This window comes from Pleurodeles waltl, chromosome 5 (genome assembly GCF_031143425.1).
Source record: "Pleurodeles waltl isolate 20211129_DDA chromosome 5, aPleWal1.hap1.20221129, whole genome shotgun sequence".
In the NCBI taxonomy this organism is placed as follows: Eukaryota; Metazoa; Chordata; class Amphibia; order Caudata; family Salamandridae; genus Pleurodeles; species Pleurodeles waltl.
Window position 1 is genome coordinate 1,590,020,024 of NC_090444.1, and position 19,549 is coordinate 1,590,039,572.

At 40.2% G+C, this 19,549-nt stretch overlaps 1 protein-coding gene across 1 annotated transcript in view; it reads right to left on the reverse strand.

Moving 5' to 3' along the window:
• The window catches only part of ADAM17 (ADAM metallopeptidase domain 17), a 475,078-nt gene that overhangs the window by 16,474 nt on the left and 439,055 nt on the right, over positions 1–19,549 (reverse strand). Inside the window, exons 17-18 of the mRNA XM_069235905.1 lie at positions 16,146–16,234; positions 4,413–4,469 (exon numbers count right to left, since the gene is read on the reverse strand). Coding sequence (XP_069092006.1) covers positions 4,413–4,469; positions 16,146–16,234 — 146 coding nt within the window. The remainder of the gene's footprint in view (positions 1–4,412; positions 4,470–16,145; positions 16,235–19,549) is intronic.

A 19,549-nucleotide genomic window follows, 5' to 3' on the forward strand; every position in this document is an offset into this window, starting at 1 on the left:
GTGTCTGTTGTTATTTCCTCCCAATGTTTGTAAAATTTGGTTAGTCTCCCCCCCACAGATGTTATGTGTTGGGGATGTGTGACTTGGAAGTCACTGCTTGTTTTGAAGAGTTTTGGGACTTTGGAACTTTCCTCTATTCTTTTGGAATTGTCCCCCTCTATATTGTCCCCGAAAACGTCCCCGCTGATACTGGCTCTGGTAAGTGGGTCTTGTTTGTGAGGTTGTGGGTTCTGTGCTTTGTCCTCGAAACCCCCCTCTAAACTGTGTTTTTCGAAATGTGCCTCTGCCCTGTGGGGAGTAGAGTGCGCCCATGGCTTTGGCCGTGTCAGTGTCTTTTTTAAGTTTTTTCGATCGCAGTGTCCACCTCCGGCCCAAACAACTGCTGTCCGTTGAATGGCATATTCAGCACAGCTTGCTATATTTCTGGTTTAAATCCTGATGTACGCATCCATGCATGTCTCCTTATTGTTACTGCTGTGTTGACAGTTCTAGCAGCTGTGTCTGCAGCATCCATTGCTGACCGTATCTGATTGTTGGAGATACTCTGTCCTTCTTCTACTACCTGCTGCGCTCTCTTTTGGAACTCCTTGGGCAAATGTTCTATAAAGTGTTGCATTTCGTCCCAATGGGCCCTATCGTATCTGGCCAACAAAGTCTGTGAATTGGCAATACGCCACTGGTTTGCTGCCTGTGCCGCCACCCTTTTGCCTGCTGCGTCAAATTTTCTACTTTCTTTATCTGGAGGTGGTGCATCTCCTGAAGTATGTGAGTTCGCTCTTTTGCGCGCTGCCCCTACTACAACTGAGTCCGGTGTTAGCTGTTGTGTGATGTACACGGGGGTCTGTTGGTGGCGGTTTATATTTTTTCTCCACTCTTGGAGTAATGGCCCTTCCTTTTACAGGCTCTTCAAACACTTGTTTGGAGTGTTTTAGCATTCCGGGTAGCATAGGAAGACTTTGATACTGGCTGTGTATGGACGACAGTGTGTTAAAAAGAAAGTCGTCTTCAATGGGCTCAGCATGCAGGCTGACATTATGAAATGCCGCTGCTCTCGACACCACCTGTGCGTAGGCTGTACTATCCTCTGGTGGCGACGGTCTAGCTGGATAACATTCAGGACTATTATCTGACACTGGTGCGTCATAAAGGTCCCATGCGTCAGGGTCATCTTGACTCATTCCTGTATGAGTTGGGGATTGCATCATTGGTGGAGTGGCTACCGGTGATGGTTGCGGAGAGCATTGTGGAGATGGTGGCAGGGTTACTTGTTTAGCCACCTTTGCCTGTGGCTGCTTGTCTTTTTCCTGAAAGGCAAGTTTGCGTTTCATTTTAATCGGAGGGAGAGTACTGATCTTCCCTGTTTCTTTTTGGATATGGAGCCTTCTTTGTGTATAGTCTGGCTCTATTGTTTCCAATTCCTGTCCAAATCTATGTGTCTTCATTTGTGTGGACAGTCCTTGTTCCTCAGTGTAGGAACTTGTTTTTGGTTCCGAGGCCGGATGTTTCGGTATCGAAACCTTTTCGGCTGCTTTTTTCGGTTCCGACGAAACCTTCTTTACTTTCGGCGTCGTGGTCTCTCGATGCCGACCCATTTTGGTGCCGCTATCTCGGTGCCGAACCTGCTTGGAGCCACTATCTCGAGCCCGAGATTGCTGTGTGGCGGTATCTCGACCGGAGTCGGATGACTTCGCCCCCAGCGTGCCCTTTTTCGGTGCCGATGATCGGTCACCTATTTTTCGGGTTAAGCCATGGCCTGTTGGCGGTGGCGTCCCCTGGGCTTTAGTGGTTTTTTCGTGAGTTTTGTGTTTCAACGTCTTACTCACAGTTTTTGGCGTTTCTTCGGGATCGATCTCATCCGAATCCGATTCCTGGATGGAGAATGTTTCTTCCTCCTCCTCGAAACGCTCTTGTCCTGTCGGCGCCGATGCCATTTGCAGTCTCCTTGCTCTTCGGTCTCTTAGTGTCTTCCTGGACCGAAACGCTCGACAGGCTTCACAAGTATCTTCCTTGTGTTCCGGCGACAAACACAAGTTACAGACCAGATGCTGATCTGTATATGGATACTTGTTATGGCATTTTGGGCAGAAGCGGAATGGGGTCCGTTCCATCAGCCTTGAAGAGACACGTGGCCGGGCCGACCAGGCCCCGACGAGGGATCGAAAAAACCCCGAAGGGCCACCGGAGCTCTTCAAAAGTCGGTGTCGATCTGTTGTAACTAACCCGATACCGAATGCAAACAATACCGATGATTTTTCCAAAATTCTAACTAACTTTCCGACCCGAAACACGGAGCGAAAAGGAACACGTCCGAACCCGATGGCGGAAAAAAAACAATCTAAGATAGAGTCGACGCCCATGCGCAATGGAGCCGAAATGGGAGGAATCCCTCGGTCTCGTGATTCGAAAAGACTTCTTCGAAGAAAAACAACTTGTAACACTCCGAGCCCAACACCAGATGGCGGGATGTGCACAGCATGTGTATCTGCAGCTACACATGCCATCGAACATATATATATATATATATATATATATATATATATATATATAAAAATTCTGTATTCTTCTCTATTCCTACATTCCCAACAATGGATTGATTTTTGCTTTCGGGGGTCCCAGCTGACGTAGCCGAGTACAGATCCTTCCATCATTCCACAAGCACTTACAAAAGATATAGGTGCCCTGGGCTTTCCAGGAGAGTCCACACTAGTTAAGAATGCTGTTTATTTATTGGTTGCTTTTTGCTCAATGGACCAATACAAGATTGATAATCTCTATTTGCTCACAGAATTAAATACAAAAGCACAGTGTTTAATGACAATTTGTAATTCTGTGTACCCCATGATCTATATTTAGGTCACGACATTTGAGCTAGAGAAAGATACCTGTCCACCAACTGCATCAAATCGATCTGTAAGCTACACCATCCAGTTATTTTCTCTTAGGTATGCACTCTTTTGGGGATGTCTGGATACTGCAGACCAGTGTAACTCATGTTTGGCCTGGGGACCGCCTGCAGCCCTCCTAAAATTCACATGCAGACTCAGGTTAACAGCAGCACTTGGCTGCTCTTTACTTCAGAAAGCATTAACATCCAGAAAGACGTTAAATAAATGGGCAACCTTTTATTTACAAACTAAGTGAAGTGAAGGAAAATAAGCAAATAAAGTATCCTGCACCATTTAACTGCTCACAAAACCCCACTCCCATCCTGTTAGCATCAATGTGGCGCTCGGACTCAGTACAGACCATACTTTGTGGCTCCTAGGTAAATGTTTGTGAGTATTTATGCCTTAGACAATTAATTTTAGGATACAACAGTATTGTTAAACCTTTCAATATTTCACCAAGCAGGACATCCCCAAGCCCTTTCTTTGGTGCACGGAAGCAGAAAAAGCATTGGTATCTTCAAAGAAGCATTGTTTTAAGCTTCCAAGGTTACACTAAATCTTTCACGCTATATTATCACAAGAGGGAGGCCTTCACCCGATTGTAGTGACAAAAAGAAACGTATTTCATATTCTTCTTCTGCTCTTGATACCATAGCGGAAGTGCTGCTGCCTGTGTGCCTGAGTGCAGTCACAGCCCATCTGGTTGAAGTGTCTGAAAATATTGTACTTGAGTCACCCACAGCAAGAACGTTTTCAGGAAATAAAATCTCTGTACTTTCGTAACTGTATGCCACAGTTTGCAAATGTAGTTATTGAGCAGAAATGGATAATAGAGCTAGTCAGCCATAATCAGCTGTTGATAGGTTCCAACGCCAATGGAATCTCTTCAGATTGGGAATGTTTACAGAAATGTAGGACCTCCTACAACAAACCTGTAAGCTTGATCCTGGATCTTCTGCAGTCACTTCGTCAGGCTGTTGGCCAGCCTCAAGTAAGAAAAATTAAATTGATCCTAGCATGGCTGACACTAACGTATGTCGTTCTTCCTCAGAAATGTAGGGCAGAATGTGACAAAGTTTCTTAAAGTGACATGCAAATGGTGATGCAATTGTTGAAACGTTATGTTTTATATGTAGCGTGGTATCAATGTTCATCCCACGATTTTATACTACTGCGCATGGGGAAGGACAAAACTTCATTTCAGTGGGCCTAAAATTTGAGATTCATAGGCATGCCCCCAACAAACCAGTATTTCATTTTTTTAGAATTCAGCTTCAGCCACTTTTTTCATGGCCAGTTAGTACAACACGTATCAAAGTGAAAAATGTAAGCCACCATCTTCTACCAGTTTCACTTGTTTTCCACAAATTATATAAGAATTATAAGTGAGGAGCATGAAAAAGGCAGTGCAGTGTGGGGTGGTGGGCAAAACACTTTCGACTTTGCTTTTAAAATAACTCTGTGCTCATTTAGAAAAATGGCTTTTTAAAGTATGTTTCTTTTGTTATTCAGTATTATACTTACGCTTGGGAAAAATAAAGATTTTGTATTTTCTTCATACTGTTTATCCAACTTCTTGTCCTTTAAAAATACAAGAAAACAACAATTATTTCGATGTGCGTTATCACCTGACAACAAATAAATCCTAGAAAATTCAGTTCCATTAATACAAGTTGAGTACCAACAATTTCAGTGGCAAAAATCGGACTTTTCTGTGACCAATTTCACAATGATGTAAATAATTACCTGCACAACAATGACCTACAGTGATAGGGCTTTTATTTACAGCAACATGTGCTCAAATAGTGCAAGAGGCATAATTTTACTACAGAGCTGGGATGAACTAAATAGTCTGTCTAGCCATTTGTGAAATTGCCAGTTCATAAGCTGCCCCAATATCAAACATGCCAGTCTCAGCACTGGAAATATAATTAACAGAACTATACAAGTTGTATTGGGGCTAATATGTTATATTGCAGCCCAAGACTGACACATACTCATATGTATACTGTGTCTTCAATATGAATAATAATGTTGATGTATGGGCAGAGAAACATGTGCGCGCATAGGACGTTATGTCAAAACCAAATAAAGATATATTAAAAAAACAGAACTACGAATCTAAACCAATTCCTTCCTTGAGACATAATGCAGATCTGAAGTACTGCACTCATCACAGTTTTACCAGGGAAGAAAGCATGTGTTTTAGATTAGTTTAAAACATCCTAGAAGAAAATGGACATGTACTCTCCAACCTGGCAAATGAGCTTAACTGTTCCTGCTCAGCCTCCAGGCAGGAAAGGGAAAGCTCTGAAGATACTCCCAAGCTGGGAGAGAAGACCCCCTCCCGCCCCAGAAGCAGTCGAAAGGGGGACTTAGGGAGAGGTGCAGAAGGTTCTGCATACAATACCTTTCATGGCCAAGTGATGAGAATGACATGAACCTTGTCTTAAGTGTATCTTCCTTAGAAGTTGTGGAATCAAGGTGATGGGGGAACGTGTAGTGAAGTGGGAAGTTCCATCTCAACTGAAACGTGTTCCCAAGTGCTCGCCTCAACATGGCAGTGAATATTTTACTAGAAGGTGAACAAGTCCTCCTGACAAATGACAGAGTGTGGAAATATATCCAAGACTACGTCCAGTTGAAAACACCACTCTTGAACCACATGATAATGCTGACTCAGGCTGTCAGCTCCGACACTGATACCCCAGACAGGTGACTGGCTGTCAACCAGATTCCTTGAGGTAAACCTAGTACCGCAACCTCAATGCCTCATGACAAAGGAGTTGAGACCCTACTCCCCCTTGCTTGTTTACATACCACATCAGTCATACGATCCATCAAAATCTGGACAGACTGACTGTGAATGGAAAGAAGGAAGGACTTTAGTACCAGCCAAATCACCAGCACATGTAGTAGGCTAATATGAAGCACCTGGGACCAGAGGCTCCTGATCTCCAGCTTCCCCAGATTGGCTACTCACACTAGAGTGGGAGCATTCATCACAACGGTGGCCTTGACTGGCAGGGGAATAGAAGGACATCCAATGGACAAAGTTGTCCTCATTTCCCCACTAGACCACATCCGCCGCAGCAGCCCGGAAAACCACTATGGTGTCCGACGAATCTCCCCCATGCTGAAACCACTGCAGGACCCTTATGTGCCAAAACAGTTTCATGACTAGTAGAATGCAGAAAGCCAACAGACCTAACAGACACAAGGCCATCAGGCATGTGACACATCCACTTTCCTGGAACAATGGGCCATTGCCTGGATGTCCCAGATCCCCTGTGGATCTCTACAAAAGCCAGAAGTGTGAAGCTGAACATGACAGGCTATGACAACCGATAACCCACTGAAATGAGCCTCCGACTTGGCAGTGTGCAGCCTTAATAGGATAATGTGTAACAAGGCATCTTAACTGTCCTTAAGAACCTCTGAAAAATGACCATGCAGGTCGTCCAGAACATTGGGGACAACTAAATGAGTTATGCTCCACAGGGCATGCACATATCTAGCAATGAGGCATGTGGCATGATGGACGTTTGGGCCATGCTGCCATTAGAGAAGATCTTTCCCCAAGCTTTGAGATTTGTTGACTCCCTGGGGTGGTAAGGAAAGTTCTTGACACATGCCCTGAAGAACATATGCTTGTATCACTAAGCTGGAGAAAAATGAACAATAAAGGGGATTCTAAGGGGAAGGAAGTTATCTATCTAGCTATTCACTGCAGGGGTGGAAGATGGGTTCTCTCATGCAGCAAGCACATAATCTAGCAAATCATTACTGAAGGGGAGCAATGGCTTTGAGTATTGGGCTGAGGGCTAGGACCTCTGTTAGAACATTAGTCTTAGCCTCAATAGATGGTAAAGGAAGCTTAAACACCTCGCAACTTTTCTTACCACAGAGTGAAGGTATCTCACCTTCAGGGGGAAGGAGATAACGGAAACTCCATTTCTAATTCAGGAGATGTACCCAAACCACTGGCTGAGCTAAAGTAAGGCCAGCAAACTCCATTGCTGAGTCCATGGGGCCCTGGTCAAACCTGGTCTCAAAATCTGCAAACAGATCCATGTCTATTCCTTCACTAACTCTTCGAGCAACAGCATCAAGGTTCTCCTACAAACTAAGAATTCTATAGTTGTCACAGCACAAATTATTATTCCCACAATATCTTGGATAACCCAGTGCCGATCTCTGATGAGAAAGAATCCAACAACTAAACTCTTTATGGTAGGTATGATAATTCTAATACTAATTTAATTCCTACCTCTTGGACTATGACCGTGGATCTGGCTAACTCCTTTGAAAATCTAACTGACAAAATAGACTAATATGCCTCATCCGTTGTCAACACACCCAGACTCTAAATCACTCACAGAGGGGAAAGGTTGGTTATACTATCTCAAGCTCACACTTTTACACTCAATCAAGCAGCTTACAATGATATACAGTTAACAATGCACAATCAGTACAACGACGGCCCTCCCACTTACCCAGTCCTTGCGGTCATGAGTGCAATTAATAATACCCTTCCTAAAATCGAACACAATAATAGCCCACCCCCTCTCTATTGACAGACAGAATGACTTAGTAATTGGAAGTCATCAGAACACACACACCTTGACAGAACGCTTTAAAGACAACTTCGTACATGGTAACCTCTCTGTGCAGTTCACATCAAAAATTCAGAAACTGCCATGAATCCATGTTATTGAACTGGTGCAACTCTTACTGCACATATTTAAATCTCTACAAGTTGCACTTGTTATACAGCATTACAAACCACAAAATTAGCAGTGCTCTGATGAAATCAGCAAAGATTATTCTCTGAATAGTCATAATAATGCCCTCAGTAAACACAGGCATTTCTACCACTCAGCGGACTGGTTATGAGCATCTACTACCTATAACTATCACAGAGGCATCAACACATTTACTTAAGAGACCATAAGAAAGCATACTCCACCCAGAAGACTTAATAGCGTTAAGAATTTAATCTCTTCATTTCCACTGCAAAAGAGGCAGATCTGTGTCAGCACATCTACCAGTACATTTGCCAATTCTTATAATGGAACTCTAAAAGTTACTCAACTAACATTCTGTGATTGTTACACATGAACCGATAAACTCTTGTGAGTCTGGCAAATCCGTGGGTTACATACAATCTACACAATTACAAATGGACCTTTCTACAGCTAACAGTGACCCGGAAAAACATTAAGTAACACACAAACTGTACAAATAGAAAAGGACCATTCTACAAGCATCAGTGACAATCCCGTGCAGTTAATGGCCTAAAGGTAGGCACAATGATCTCGATTTGTACAATTTCAGACAGGCAAAGTCAAAACAATGAATTACTACTGCAAATATTGGCTGGTACTGCTTCCATAGGAAGATCATTAAATGAACCAAAGAATGATAAACTAACGGAGGAGAGCACAGAGAACTAAGAGAATTAAAAGTTCCCTCAGAGGAGTGTTTGAAAATCTATACAGCATCAAACCAAGCACTTTCAGTCCGGAGGTTATAACCACTCAAACTTGAAAGCTCAACCCCGCAAGCTAATATGGCACTGTACAACTTCTAAAATCATCACTATTTCTAAGACTCATATAAACAAAATAGGATTGGACATCACCACTCACTCTTTGCAAATTGACTTTTTCCAACTTATGATTGTGAAGGTCTGTGTGATATTCTGAAGTGACATAACAATAAAAATGGTGCCACAACTAAAGGACCTTGATCAAGTAGATTGTTGGGATTCAGCTAACATAATTAATTATAGATAATACAACTGGTAAAGAGGTTTTTTGCACCAACTGGAACTCTCAAAGTTCCTAAGCTAAAATGCATAAGCAGCGCAGCACATTATTAGACTGGGGCATCACTCAAAAGGCTGTTGAATCCAAACATTATCCTTACTTCCTAAAATCTAGCCAAAGCAAAACATGGCATAAACAAAGAATGTATCTGGAGGCCAATTATCCTCTTTCAAGGGGGCAGATAAGTTGATCTCTAAGGAGGTCAATAACTTATTATTACAAGTGAGGCGCATAACACAGGAAGAAATATTTACTTTACAATTCATCTAAACAATAGAAACCAACAAATGCACAGATACAACTGTTTCAGTATCACAAATCAAAAGGTTACAACTAAGCATGCCTGAAATTGGTAGAGAGGATTTTTCCACAGATTAACTAAAGATTTGCTTTTAATACATATCAGGTTGGGAGCAACAAATGAGTCAAAATAACTTCAGCCTAAGGCCCTTCCAATAGACTTTCCACATTATCGGCTTGCAGGGAATGTGGCAAACTAATGAAATCAAATAACAGAACTTCCTAAGCTTTGACTCACCAGCTAACAAAAGGTAAATAGGCAGGCCCAATAGTGGTCTGCCGATACTCATAAGAAGCAAGCTTGACTTGATTAAACACAGCATAACACTTGCTTCCAATAACATCATTGCAGTCTGGTTGAAGATCTGTTGTAACCTATCTATCTATACATCTTATCAACTTAGATATCCCCCCTCACCTAGCAAAAAGCAGACTTCATCTTCCATCAATAGTACATCAAATTTCAATTATTTGTACTCCAATAACAAATACAACAGTTGTGATAATAGGGGGCAATAATGACACGACTGGGCCTCTTGTCAATCCTATTTTAAATATAAAAAAGCAAACTTGGCATGGTAAAACGATTAGTACAGCACTCCATGACTTAGGTTTCCATAATCTAAACAGGAGATATGCAAGTGATTGACATGCACAACGTTCGTTTCCTGCAACGTGTAAAATATCAATCACTGATTACACCTATTTACACATTTCTGCGTTTGATAAACTGCTAGATTTCAAAATTGTAAACAGAACAGAAAGGATCACTTTCCACACATCTAATATTGTGGCATAAGATCCAGGTATTCTATGGAACTAAGAATTCATCACAAAATGTATCCAACTGACTGACAGTAGGTCTCTTGAGCCCTTATTGAACATTATCCAGTGATCTCTATTCCTCGAACAGATGTATGATTTCCTTGCCTGCAAACCAAACAATGCGTTTCAACTGGAAAAGACACAAACTATTGTGCAGTACACTTAAAAACCTAAAAAAGACTTTAGGAAACAGACAAAATTGCAAAAGGAAACTCATATTCCAATAACAGATCAGAAAAAGAAAGCACTGAAAAACCTGTTAAAAAGGAAAATTGGCAAATTTAAAGCTATATATCAGGGCTCTGTGTCTGAACTCCATAAATCTATAACTGCAAGAAATGTACACGCATTTTGGTCTACAACCGGCTTCTGTATAAACTCACGTGAAAAACAGCTGCGCATAGCATAGATGGTTTAGAACCTGGAACAACTACTTTTCCACTTCATATGGTACTATCAAAACAACCTCATTACCTTCAATTAATGAACTTTATACAGCAAGCTAAGTGATAACAGAACAAGTAACTGAAAGTCTTATTACAGTAATCAATACTACTTGTGCCCAGGTCCAAACAGTTTGTCAACAGCCATCATAAAGCTTAATGCAGAACGCTGGAGCTGGATCTTGATCCCGATTTTTGAAGTAGTAATACAACACTGCCAGGTTTTACCGCAATGCAAAGTCTCCATTTTGCAGATGAAATTTCAAAGAAGGCATCCGCTGATTGCCTTACTGGACACGGATGGGGACATTTTTGCTAAACATCACCTTTTTCATTTGATAAACTAGGTAGAAGACAGTAACATGTTAAATTTTCATCAGACGTGCTTTACAACTAAATGCTCATCCTTTGACAATATTGTTGCTCTATCCTTTCTAGCTCAGAAGGTTATTTCGTTTAAATCCAGCAATCTTTTCACCTACTGCGTTCACTAAGATTGACAGCCATCAACTTTGGTCAAATCTGCACAACCGGGGCCTGGAACCAGGGCTAATATATCTTCTGATTTATTTACATTATGACACATGGGTCAAGGTAAAACTGTCGCAGGATAAGGGGCTAATGCCAAAGATTTTCACTCACAGCAGCATGAAACAAGGATGCACTCATGCACCACTGCAGTACTCTATCTACATATCTGATCTAGCTGCAATACTTCACCAGAGCAATCAATATGCGCCTAAACAAGCAAATAAGCAGATATCTTTGCTGCCCCCTGCAGACGGTCTTGTCATTCCGTGAACCACATGGATGGGCCTACAATGACACCTGACACAACTTCATGAAGAACAACACTGATAACAACTTACAAATAAGCATTAGGAAGACAAAGTTTATGTTGTTCAGTAGCAAACATGCCCATTTCAATTGGACTATAGGTTCAACGAGGATTGAGCATATTCTGCAAAACAACTATCTTGCAATCATTGTTGATAAAGAGCTTAAATGAAACTTATAAATTAAACATCTTTGTTCTAAAACTCAACTATTACAGGAGAAATAAAAAGATTTCCATTCAAATATGGGATGGGGCAGTGACTCCTACACTAACCATAAGACAGGCTAAATTCATACCAGTTCTTACTTATGTTTGTATATTGTGGAACTGTAACGTTATAGAAAAAAACTGAATGTCTTTATCTGAATTCCTAATTCTGGTAACTAATTAAAGAAGATAAATTCCTTAATGCCGCCTATGACTAGAACTTGGACTCATCCCGTGAGAGCAACAATTTTCATTAGTCAACTAAGTTAATATATGGATTATCACTCATCTGGCATCAGCACTTTAAAATCAGTGATCGAGAACAAACTGGTTAGACGAAACTCTGAATTAGCACTTTTCTAACAAAACTGAAGTAATCTTTTATAAATTTTTAATATTCCAGCTCCGAAGAATTTAACTAAGTTAACTTGAATGGCTCATAAACTGATCTTAAAACAAGAAGCAAAAATATACTTTTTTCAAAAAGTGATTACAAAAAAGCATCAACATATAAAACAGTAACTCTATATCAGAAATTCATTTAATGCAATGTCAGCCATATTTTGGGTTTAATACTACCACCAAAGCCAAGAAATCCTTTTTGTGGTTTATACTGTTTTACCTTCCTTTTATTCAGTTTGATGGTTCTTGAAATTCTGTGAGTCAAGGTAATCCATCTTGTTGCCTATGCACTAGCACCGTGGAGTCAATTGAACATATATTCTGTTTATGCCCAGTATTCCTAGATATACATAAAATATATCTCAGCCTGATTTTGCATTCCAAAGGAACCAGAGTAATTTGAGACTCTATTTAATTTTGTATAAGGGGTATATAACCATATTGTTGTGCACAGAACTCATTTTTAAAATTTTATTTTAAAACTTTATGAGTGCAAAAAAAGAATCATTAGGTAGAGCCTACTAGACAGCACATGCATTGTCTGTTGTGAGGCATATTGGCAGATAATGCTATAAAGATTTCAAATGCAAAATGAAAAAGCAATCCCCTAATTAAAGATGACCAGGAATGAGCCTAATGAGAGGAATAATGGTATTGCAAAAAGAGATGGCAGAAGGTGTAAAATATTAGGACAGCTGTATTTATATAATACTATACTATTTATATAGTCCTAGTGTACAAGAGGAAAAAAAAATACTCTCTTGTAAGCTTTACTCTGTTTCCCCATCACCCTATATCTCTCTCAATCTATCCTCCATACCCACTCTCTGACTCATCCCAAACCCATTCTGTTACTATAATCTCCAAAACAACCCTCCCTAAGCTCTTTCCTTCTCTACCACTCCTTGCTCATCCCTAACCTAAGTTTACAACTATGATCTACCAAACAACCCCACTAAATTCTCCCTCATTTATCTCGCCTTTGACTCCTTTCTAATACTATGATTTCCATAACCCCTTTATACAGACTCTTCCCTCCTCCAGCTCTCGTTTACTCATCTCAAGCCTCATCCTATTACTATAAACTCACAATTAACACTTTTGGATTTTTCCCTCGTCCATCCCTCCATTACGGTATTCAATCCAACTAACACTCATATATCCTCCACTCAAATTAAGTCATACTATTACTGTACTCATCTTACCTACACTAATCCACCATAGTAGTGTGCCACTCACTGAAAAGCACTTTGACGCCTCATGAGGGGTAGTCTAAGTCCTATATAAATATATAAATACAATAAATACAATACAAAACAAAAACTGGTTAAATTTGAATGTACTGGTTATATTGCTTTAGTAATTTATTTTTAGCAAACTATATTGTATGTACTTTTTATCTTATTTATTGTGTATGGTTTTAATGAAAACTTACACAATAAAAATGTAATTCAAAATTCATGTCTGCTCCAAAAGGCAACTAAGGCTGGCTGTAAGAAATAGCAGTTACTTAGTTATATCTTTCTTCTTCTAGTAATCTCTGTGCCTTCCTCCTTGAGGTTTTTGTTTTTATCTGTAGGGCGCACTGGTTCAGAGTCTGAAAGAACCAGTGGCACTGAGTACGCCAGTGGGGTCCTGCAATGGGGATGTGATGCAGGCAACCTTGAGGGTGGGGCCATTAGCAGCCCTGGTAGTAGAGGCAGTGGAGCATACCACTGAAATTGAGAAAAGAGATTAGGTAGAGACGTGCCGGAGGATGCTGAATCAGAGTCAAACAACAGAGACACTGGGAAAAAAGTAATGAACATAAGCCTTCCGCATGGCCCCACAGGGAGCCAAAAGTGCACAGTAGGGATTCCCGCACTTGAAAAGATCTCAAACATAGGGTTGAGAAATACCACCAAGTCCGAGTCTGGAGCTGAGAAGCTGAAGAAGGTCAGCATTGGTTATGAAGGCCTCTCAGGTTAGACCGCTTCAGGCAATGGCTCTGGGGGCACAATGGGAAGAATCTGCCGGTGGCTGAGAATGTTAAAGGTGCAACAACTCTGGCTTCAAGGAAGAAGATCCTGTGAGAGTCAGACGGCATTGAGGAGACTTACTTTTCAAGAAGTGTTTCTTGTTCCTCTTCAAGGAATGAGAAGTTGCATCCTCAGAATCGATATGTGGCACATTTGTCGTCACAGGCATGTGCAATAAAACAATTGGCTTTGCTCCTTTTAATTGCCTTACGCTGCATACTGTTGCAGGATTTAAACGATTTGAACTTGTGATCTGACCCCGGGAACCACAGGCAAATATGGTGAAGGTTTGTAATGGACATCTGTCCTTTATGGTCCCTACAGGTCTCAAAGCCTGATTGCTTTAAGAGAGACATTCTTAGCACTGCTGAAAAATTAAATTTTCTGAAGCACTGATGCTAAAAAAAAAAATGAAAGAGAGATCGAACCAACGATCCGCTTCGAAGGTGTGAAAACAAAGGGAACCAACATCGATATGCTGTTGTGTAAGCTATATAGACTCTCTTACATCACCAGATGCCAATTGTGGGGTGAATGCAGAGCCATTGCCTCCTACCAGCTTCAAGAGCATTGAAGTTTCTCTGGTGCCTGCCATTATTCAGCAGGTGAGGTATCTGAAGGCAAAAGTACCAATCAGAGACATGCCACATGCCTTCCATAATAAGTAGATCTAAGGTGATTGAAGAGAAGGTCAGGTCTTACTATATTACTCTGGGACAATGAATCTTTGAGGCAGTAGCGGCCTCAGGTCAGAGATGAAACTCACTGCAAGCCATTTGAGAGCAAACAAGCAAAGGGATTGTGGCCACTTTTCCATTGTCCATCAACAAAGTATCTGCTTCATTTTAAACAAGCTGGACCTCCCCATTTGGAAAGAAAACACAGCCAGGTACAATGTGTTTTAATAGTCTAGAAAAATGTCAGAGGTACCCCCTACTATTGTTTGTATCAAATAAGGAAGAAAATGTTGAAGAATTTAATAACATACAAAAAGGTGCAGGCCACCGCATTCTCCTTCAGAGCCAAAAGGAATAAACTACAGGGTTTAAAACTAACAATTCTACGGCTTGGCACCGGCCTATGGTGGAAGGTCAAAACTTAGAACACCAAAGCTAATCACTGCTACCCTTAAGGAACTGCTCAGTCTTTTTAGAATGTAGTTTTAAAAGATGAGGCCCCGTCCAGCTAGCCATAGGAGACATACAGTTCCATAATACAGTGGAACTTTACACCTGATCCTTTTTACATATGACAAAGACTTGGGTATCAATGGCCTACATACTGAGAAAATAATGGAAGAATCAAATCATTTGCAAAAAATCACGTGCAAATAAATGTGCCCTGGAATACTTGATAGTGCTGAATATTATTACAAAAAGGTGGCCAAACTTTATTTTTTGTCTGATTACAGACACAACTTCATACAGTCCAGGATCATAGCTTGCAAACTGGGACATAGTGATAAATATTGCTTACAGATCAAATGGCTATTGAGCATAAATGCTGCTATATTGTTCACCAGAATGAGACCAGAGCTCACTCTGAATATCTATTGTATTAATAGCGTCAATAAAGTCCTGAATATGCAATATAAATCACCCCTTCCATGAGCTCTGGGCTCTGAAAAACTGACTAATATCTAGCAGCTGTGAAATCGACATAAAGAAGATATTTTCACTAGATGGTTGAGGGCAAAAATGTTTTCATTATCAAAAGAAATATCTATTGCCGGGGACAGGGTAAACACCTGCTAAAACGCATGAGTCAATGTATAACCTGATGAAACTATTAGGCTTGGGAGTTTCCTTTTTCCTTGGAATCAGATGGTGGTGGTGTTTTTGATTCTTTTTCTTTGCCATGCTTATGTCTTTAAATACTGACTCAAAAAGGACTTATGGTAAACACAGGAACCTATATTTCTCCTAGTAATATAAATTATAGGTGATATTACAACACACTCCTGAATCTATACCATCAAACTGAATGGTTTAAAGACTGCCTCGATGGCAAGGTTCAAATCTCTGATCTAAGGATACAAGTAAACCTCTGCATTAAGTGATCAACACAGTGAGCTTTCTTACCATTGCTAAAGTATAATAAAGCAATGCATTAAATCTCTTATGGAATACTGATCTGACATGTAACCATGTATTCTGTATTGCTGAATTTGTATTAATGTTAACAAATATTTTTTTTTTAAAGTAACTAGATAGAGCAGCAAAACATTAAATGCTCTGCATCTTTGCTACCAAACATGTATATATTTTCTACAAGGAAACGATAAATGTACTAACATTTCTGCAATTTCTCTGAATGTGAGGCTCATTGAAAACCTAGATTAGAACTCAATATCTCTAATTCTGGCTTGACCATTATAAAAAAAGGTTACTTACCACACAATGGACAAGAATGCTCAGCGGAATCCAAAACAGCAGTGAGAATACAATGACAGAGCCAACTATGTTATCCGCTAAGAACTTTCCTGTTAGAAATTAACGAAAAGAAAATCAACACCAGGCAAAAACAGCAATGCATTATTTGATGCATTGGCAATACATTTTAATCAGTGTCTTTAAATGCAGGATTTATAAATATAAATGCATTATAGTTTAATAAATTATCATATATAACATTTACGTTGTCCTACCCTCTAACCTGCTCACCTCAATAAATCTTCCCTCAATAGCATTAAGGAATGAAATTGAGAGAAGGGGTGGAAGTTATTATCTGCTTCTATGTCCAGGAATTGAGGACAAAACTACAAGCTAGTCTAACTGGCTGTATAAATATGTGTTAATATTAGTGTTGATACATTTTCTAAAACACTCTTCATTTGGTAACCTGGAACCTTAAATTAGAAGAAGATAATATTTCCTCTCTAGAAATCCATCCTTGCCATATTTTCAGTCAGAAATTTGTAAAATGTAATGGTATAAATTGGTTTCTTATTAATTATGAGGTTTTTTTATATTGCCAGTTGATGCCGTTTGGTTACTTCTGAGGTTTGATACTATCCAGTTCCGTGAAAACAAGATGCAAAGACAGATCTTGTCTTGTTGAGTGGGCACTGTTGTCCAATATTTTTTGCTGATGCCACTTAAGTAGCGACAAGCTTCTAAAGGGAAAGTCTGGATAGTTCTGTCTCTAAAGATTTCCTGAATCATAAATAGTCTTGTTCGGGTCTTTGAGAAGGGATTGTTTATTCCATCATTTAGGGCCCAGCACTGTAAGGGATCTGCCCCAATAGTTCAATATCTCTCAGTAGATCACTGATGGGTCAAGTGGGTAGATGCAGATCTGAAGTGTCTGGCTTGATTGTAGTGAGAGGTCAGTTACTACATGCACCTATGCCTTTGCCCCAATAAGCCTTGTGAAAGTTGCAATGGATCTTGAATTTTAATCTGGTATGTACTGGACGACTGTGGAGGGCCATCGGGGCAATCTTAACATGTGCACTTGCAGAAATTCAAGAACAACTTTGTCTTTGGCTGCAGTTGATTTCAGTAGGGTGCATGTCTCTTTCTATGCTGGCTATTGTATTTTTCATTTTGGCTTGATTCTAATAGCCTGAACGAAGAATTTTGTATTCCGTTGTCATTTGTGTATGCACCTTAAAGAACATTTGGATTTAATATCTACCATTAAGCATTACTTTACTTTTCTTTCTGCTCCTTGATGGCTCTCTTCTTTCTAATAATGGCAGTAATTATTTTTCCTTTTATGTCACTCAATTTTATGAGATTTTCTTTCTGCCTCTTGTCCACATTTCAGGCACGTCTAAATATTTTCTCATTTCACATAGATCTTTTCAGAGAAGGCAGGATGACCAGATTCGGTTACTTGATTTGTTACTTCCTTAAACACAGTTTACAATCTGAGCACTTTGAGGATGATGGAGTCGCAAAGTAAGTGCTTTAGCATAATGCAGGGAAGAAATATTGGGCAATTCCAGTGCCAAACTGCCCCCGTTACATATTAACATTTTCATTCAAATTTCTGACCAGTCATGACATACACTAGCTGGATTAGAGGCTTCAAACCCATCCCACTCAAAATATACACACCTACTTTTATCGGCATGCACATTAACACTTGTAGAGGACATCCTTTGAAGACAACACATCAAAATATTTTGAAGGTGAACGCAAGCCTTATTTTTATTTGGTTGAAATCATATGAGTTAGAAAAAAAGTTTAAACATTTCAGTGATGTTCAACTAGTTACTAAATAGTGTTGACAACAACTTTATAAGTACACACTAGTAAATCAAGGACCAACTGGTTTTCAGAATGTAAAACATCTGCAATTCTACTAACACATATTCAATACAGTGGGGTCTCAACTGGTGACCCTGGCATGAAGGGGGCAACATGGACCGAGAGCACTTGCTAGGGAGTCGCCTCCTCTCAAAGTACCATCCCACAAAAGAAATCCTCCCACCTAAACTATTGTGACAAATAGCAGTGAAGTTTGTAGAGAGTAGCTAAGGAGAATCATGTCATTGTTCTACCCTAGTCCTGGCCAGTTTGCTACTTCATTTTACCAATAGAGCTCTGGCTGTGTTAGGATAAGTAAAGGTGTGTGTCTCTCCATTACACATTGCCCTCTGCCCTCATCCTACCAGGATGTTGTATCGAGGATTCACAATAAACAGTAAATAAAGTTGTGCCTGATGGGTAGCCATTCATCTGGGTGTCAAAGATCGGGAAACCTGAAAACTTGTTATTCCTGAATAAAAGCATGGACTTTCTCATTTTGTTTTCACACGCACATAGATATAGCTTAAGGACAATACGCACATCATAAAAGTTTCACCATAGTGTGCACGTCTGTTAGCTTCCCTCAGGTGGATCTCGAAGAGAAACATGAATAAAACAACAAATCATATAACATTCAAACAGTGGTGGTGTATGGACCTATGTGTTGTAGATTACAGCCAGCTGATATGGGGTGTACTGGTTCCTTCCCACCAAAATTTATTTCAAGAATTATTGTAGTTAGGATGCCCTCATGTGAAACTTCCAACATAGATACTCCAAAGTATTCAGGGTGGTCCATCTTTTCCTTCATAGTCTCAAATTCTGACAGTATTTAATCTCAAGTCCAAGCGTTATATGCTCTGTTCAAACCCTTCTTCCTTTTCATATGAAGCAGAGCACTCTCTGTTACAGCCCATTTCACAACTTCAGTCTTCAAAAGAATTGTGCATGGGATGACTTCCAGGTCACTGAATAGCTCTTTCTGTCAACAACAGGGCCAGATTGCTACTTCTTTTTTTCTGGAATGGGGCATTAATCCCATTAGACAAGTTTTAGACTTCCTCAAGTTTGCAATTTCTGTCACTTCGGTGACAGCCTGCGTCACTTTCACCAGTATTCTGCAAAAGCTGGGTATTGCCATGCCATATAATAAAATTTGGCATTCCTAGCACCACGTCTGAGACAGGCAGCCTCCAACTCTCAATAAATCTTTATCATTTTACAAGTGGTATATGTTCTGTGCAGTAGGTTAAGCTGCAACACTGCACTCCTAAGTGAAAACAATATAGGTAACACTTCATGGGCAGGTGGTGCTAAGTCTTGCACTGCCTAAAAATTTGCTTCACTGCCCTCACTGTTTTCCTATATGTTAGGAATTGTCCCCTTAGGACTATCGTGGATATGCACCAAGTCAGTCACATCTGTTTCTTTTCACAACTTTACACACCAGAAGCACACAGCCATGAAGACCACTGACTACTGGTGCGTCAGTTTCCCTAGAAATCAGTTCGCAGAGTGGGGAGGATGGGTGGGTCAGT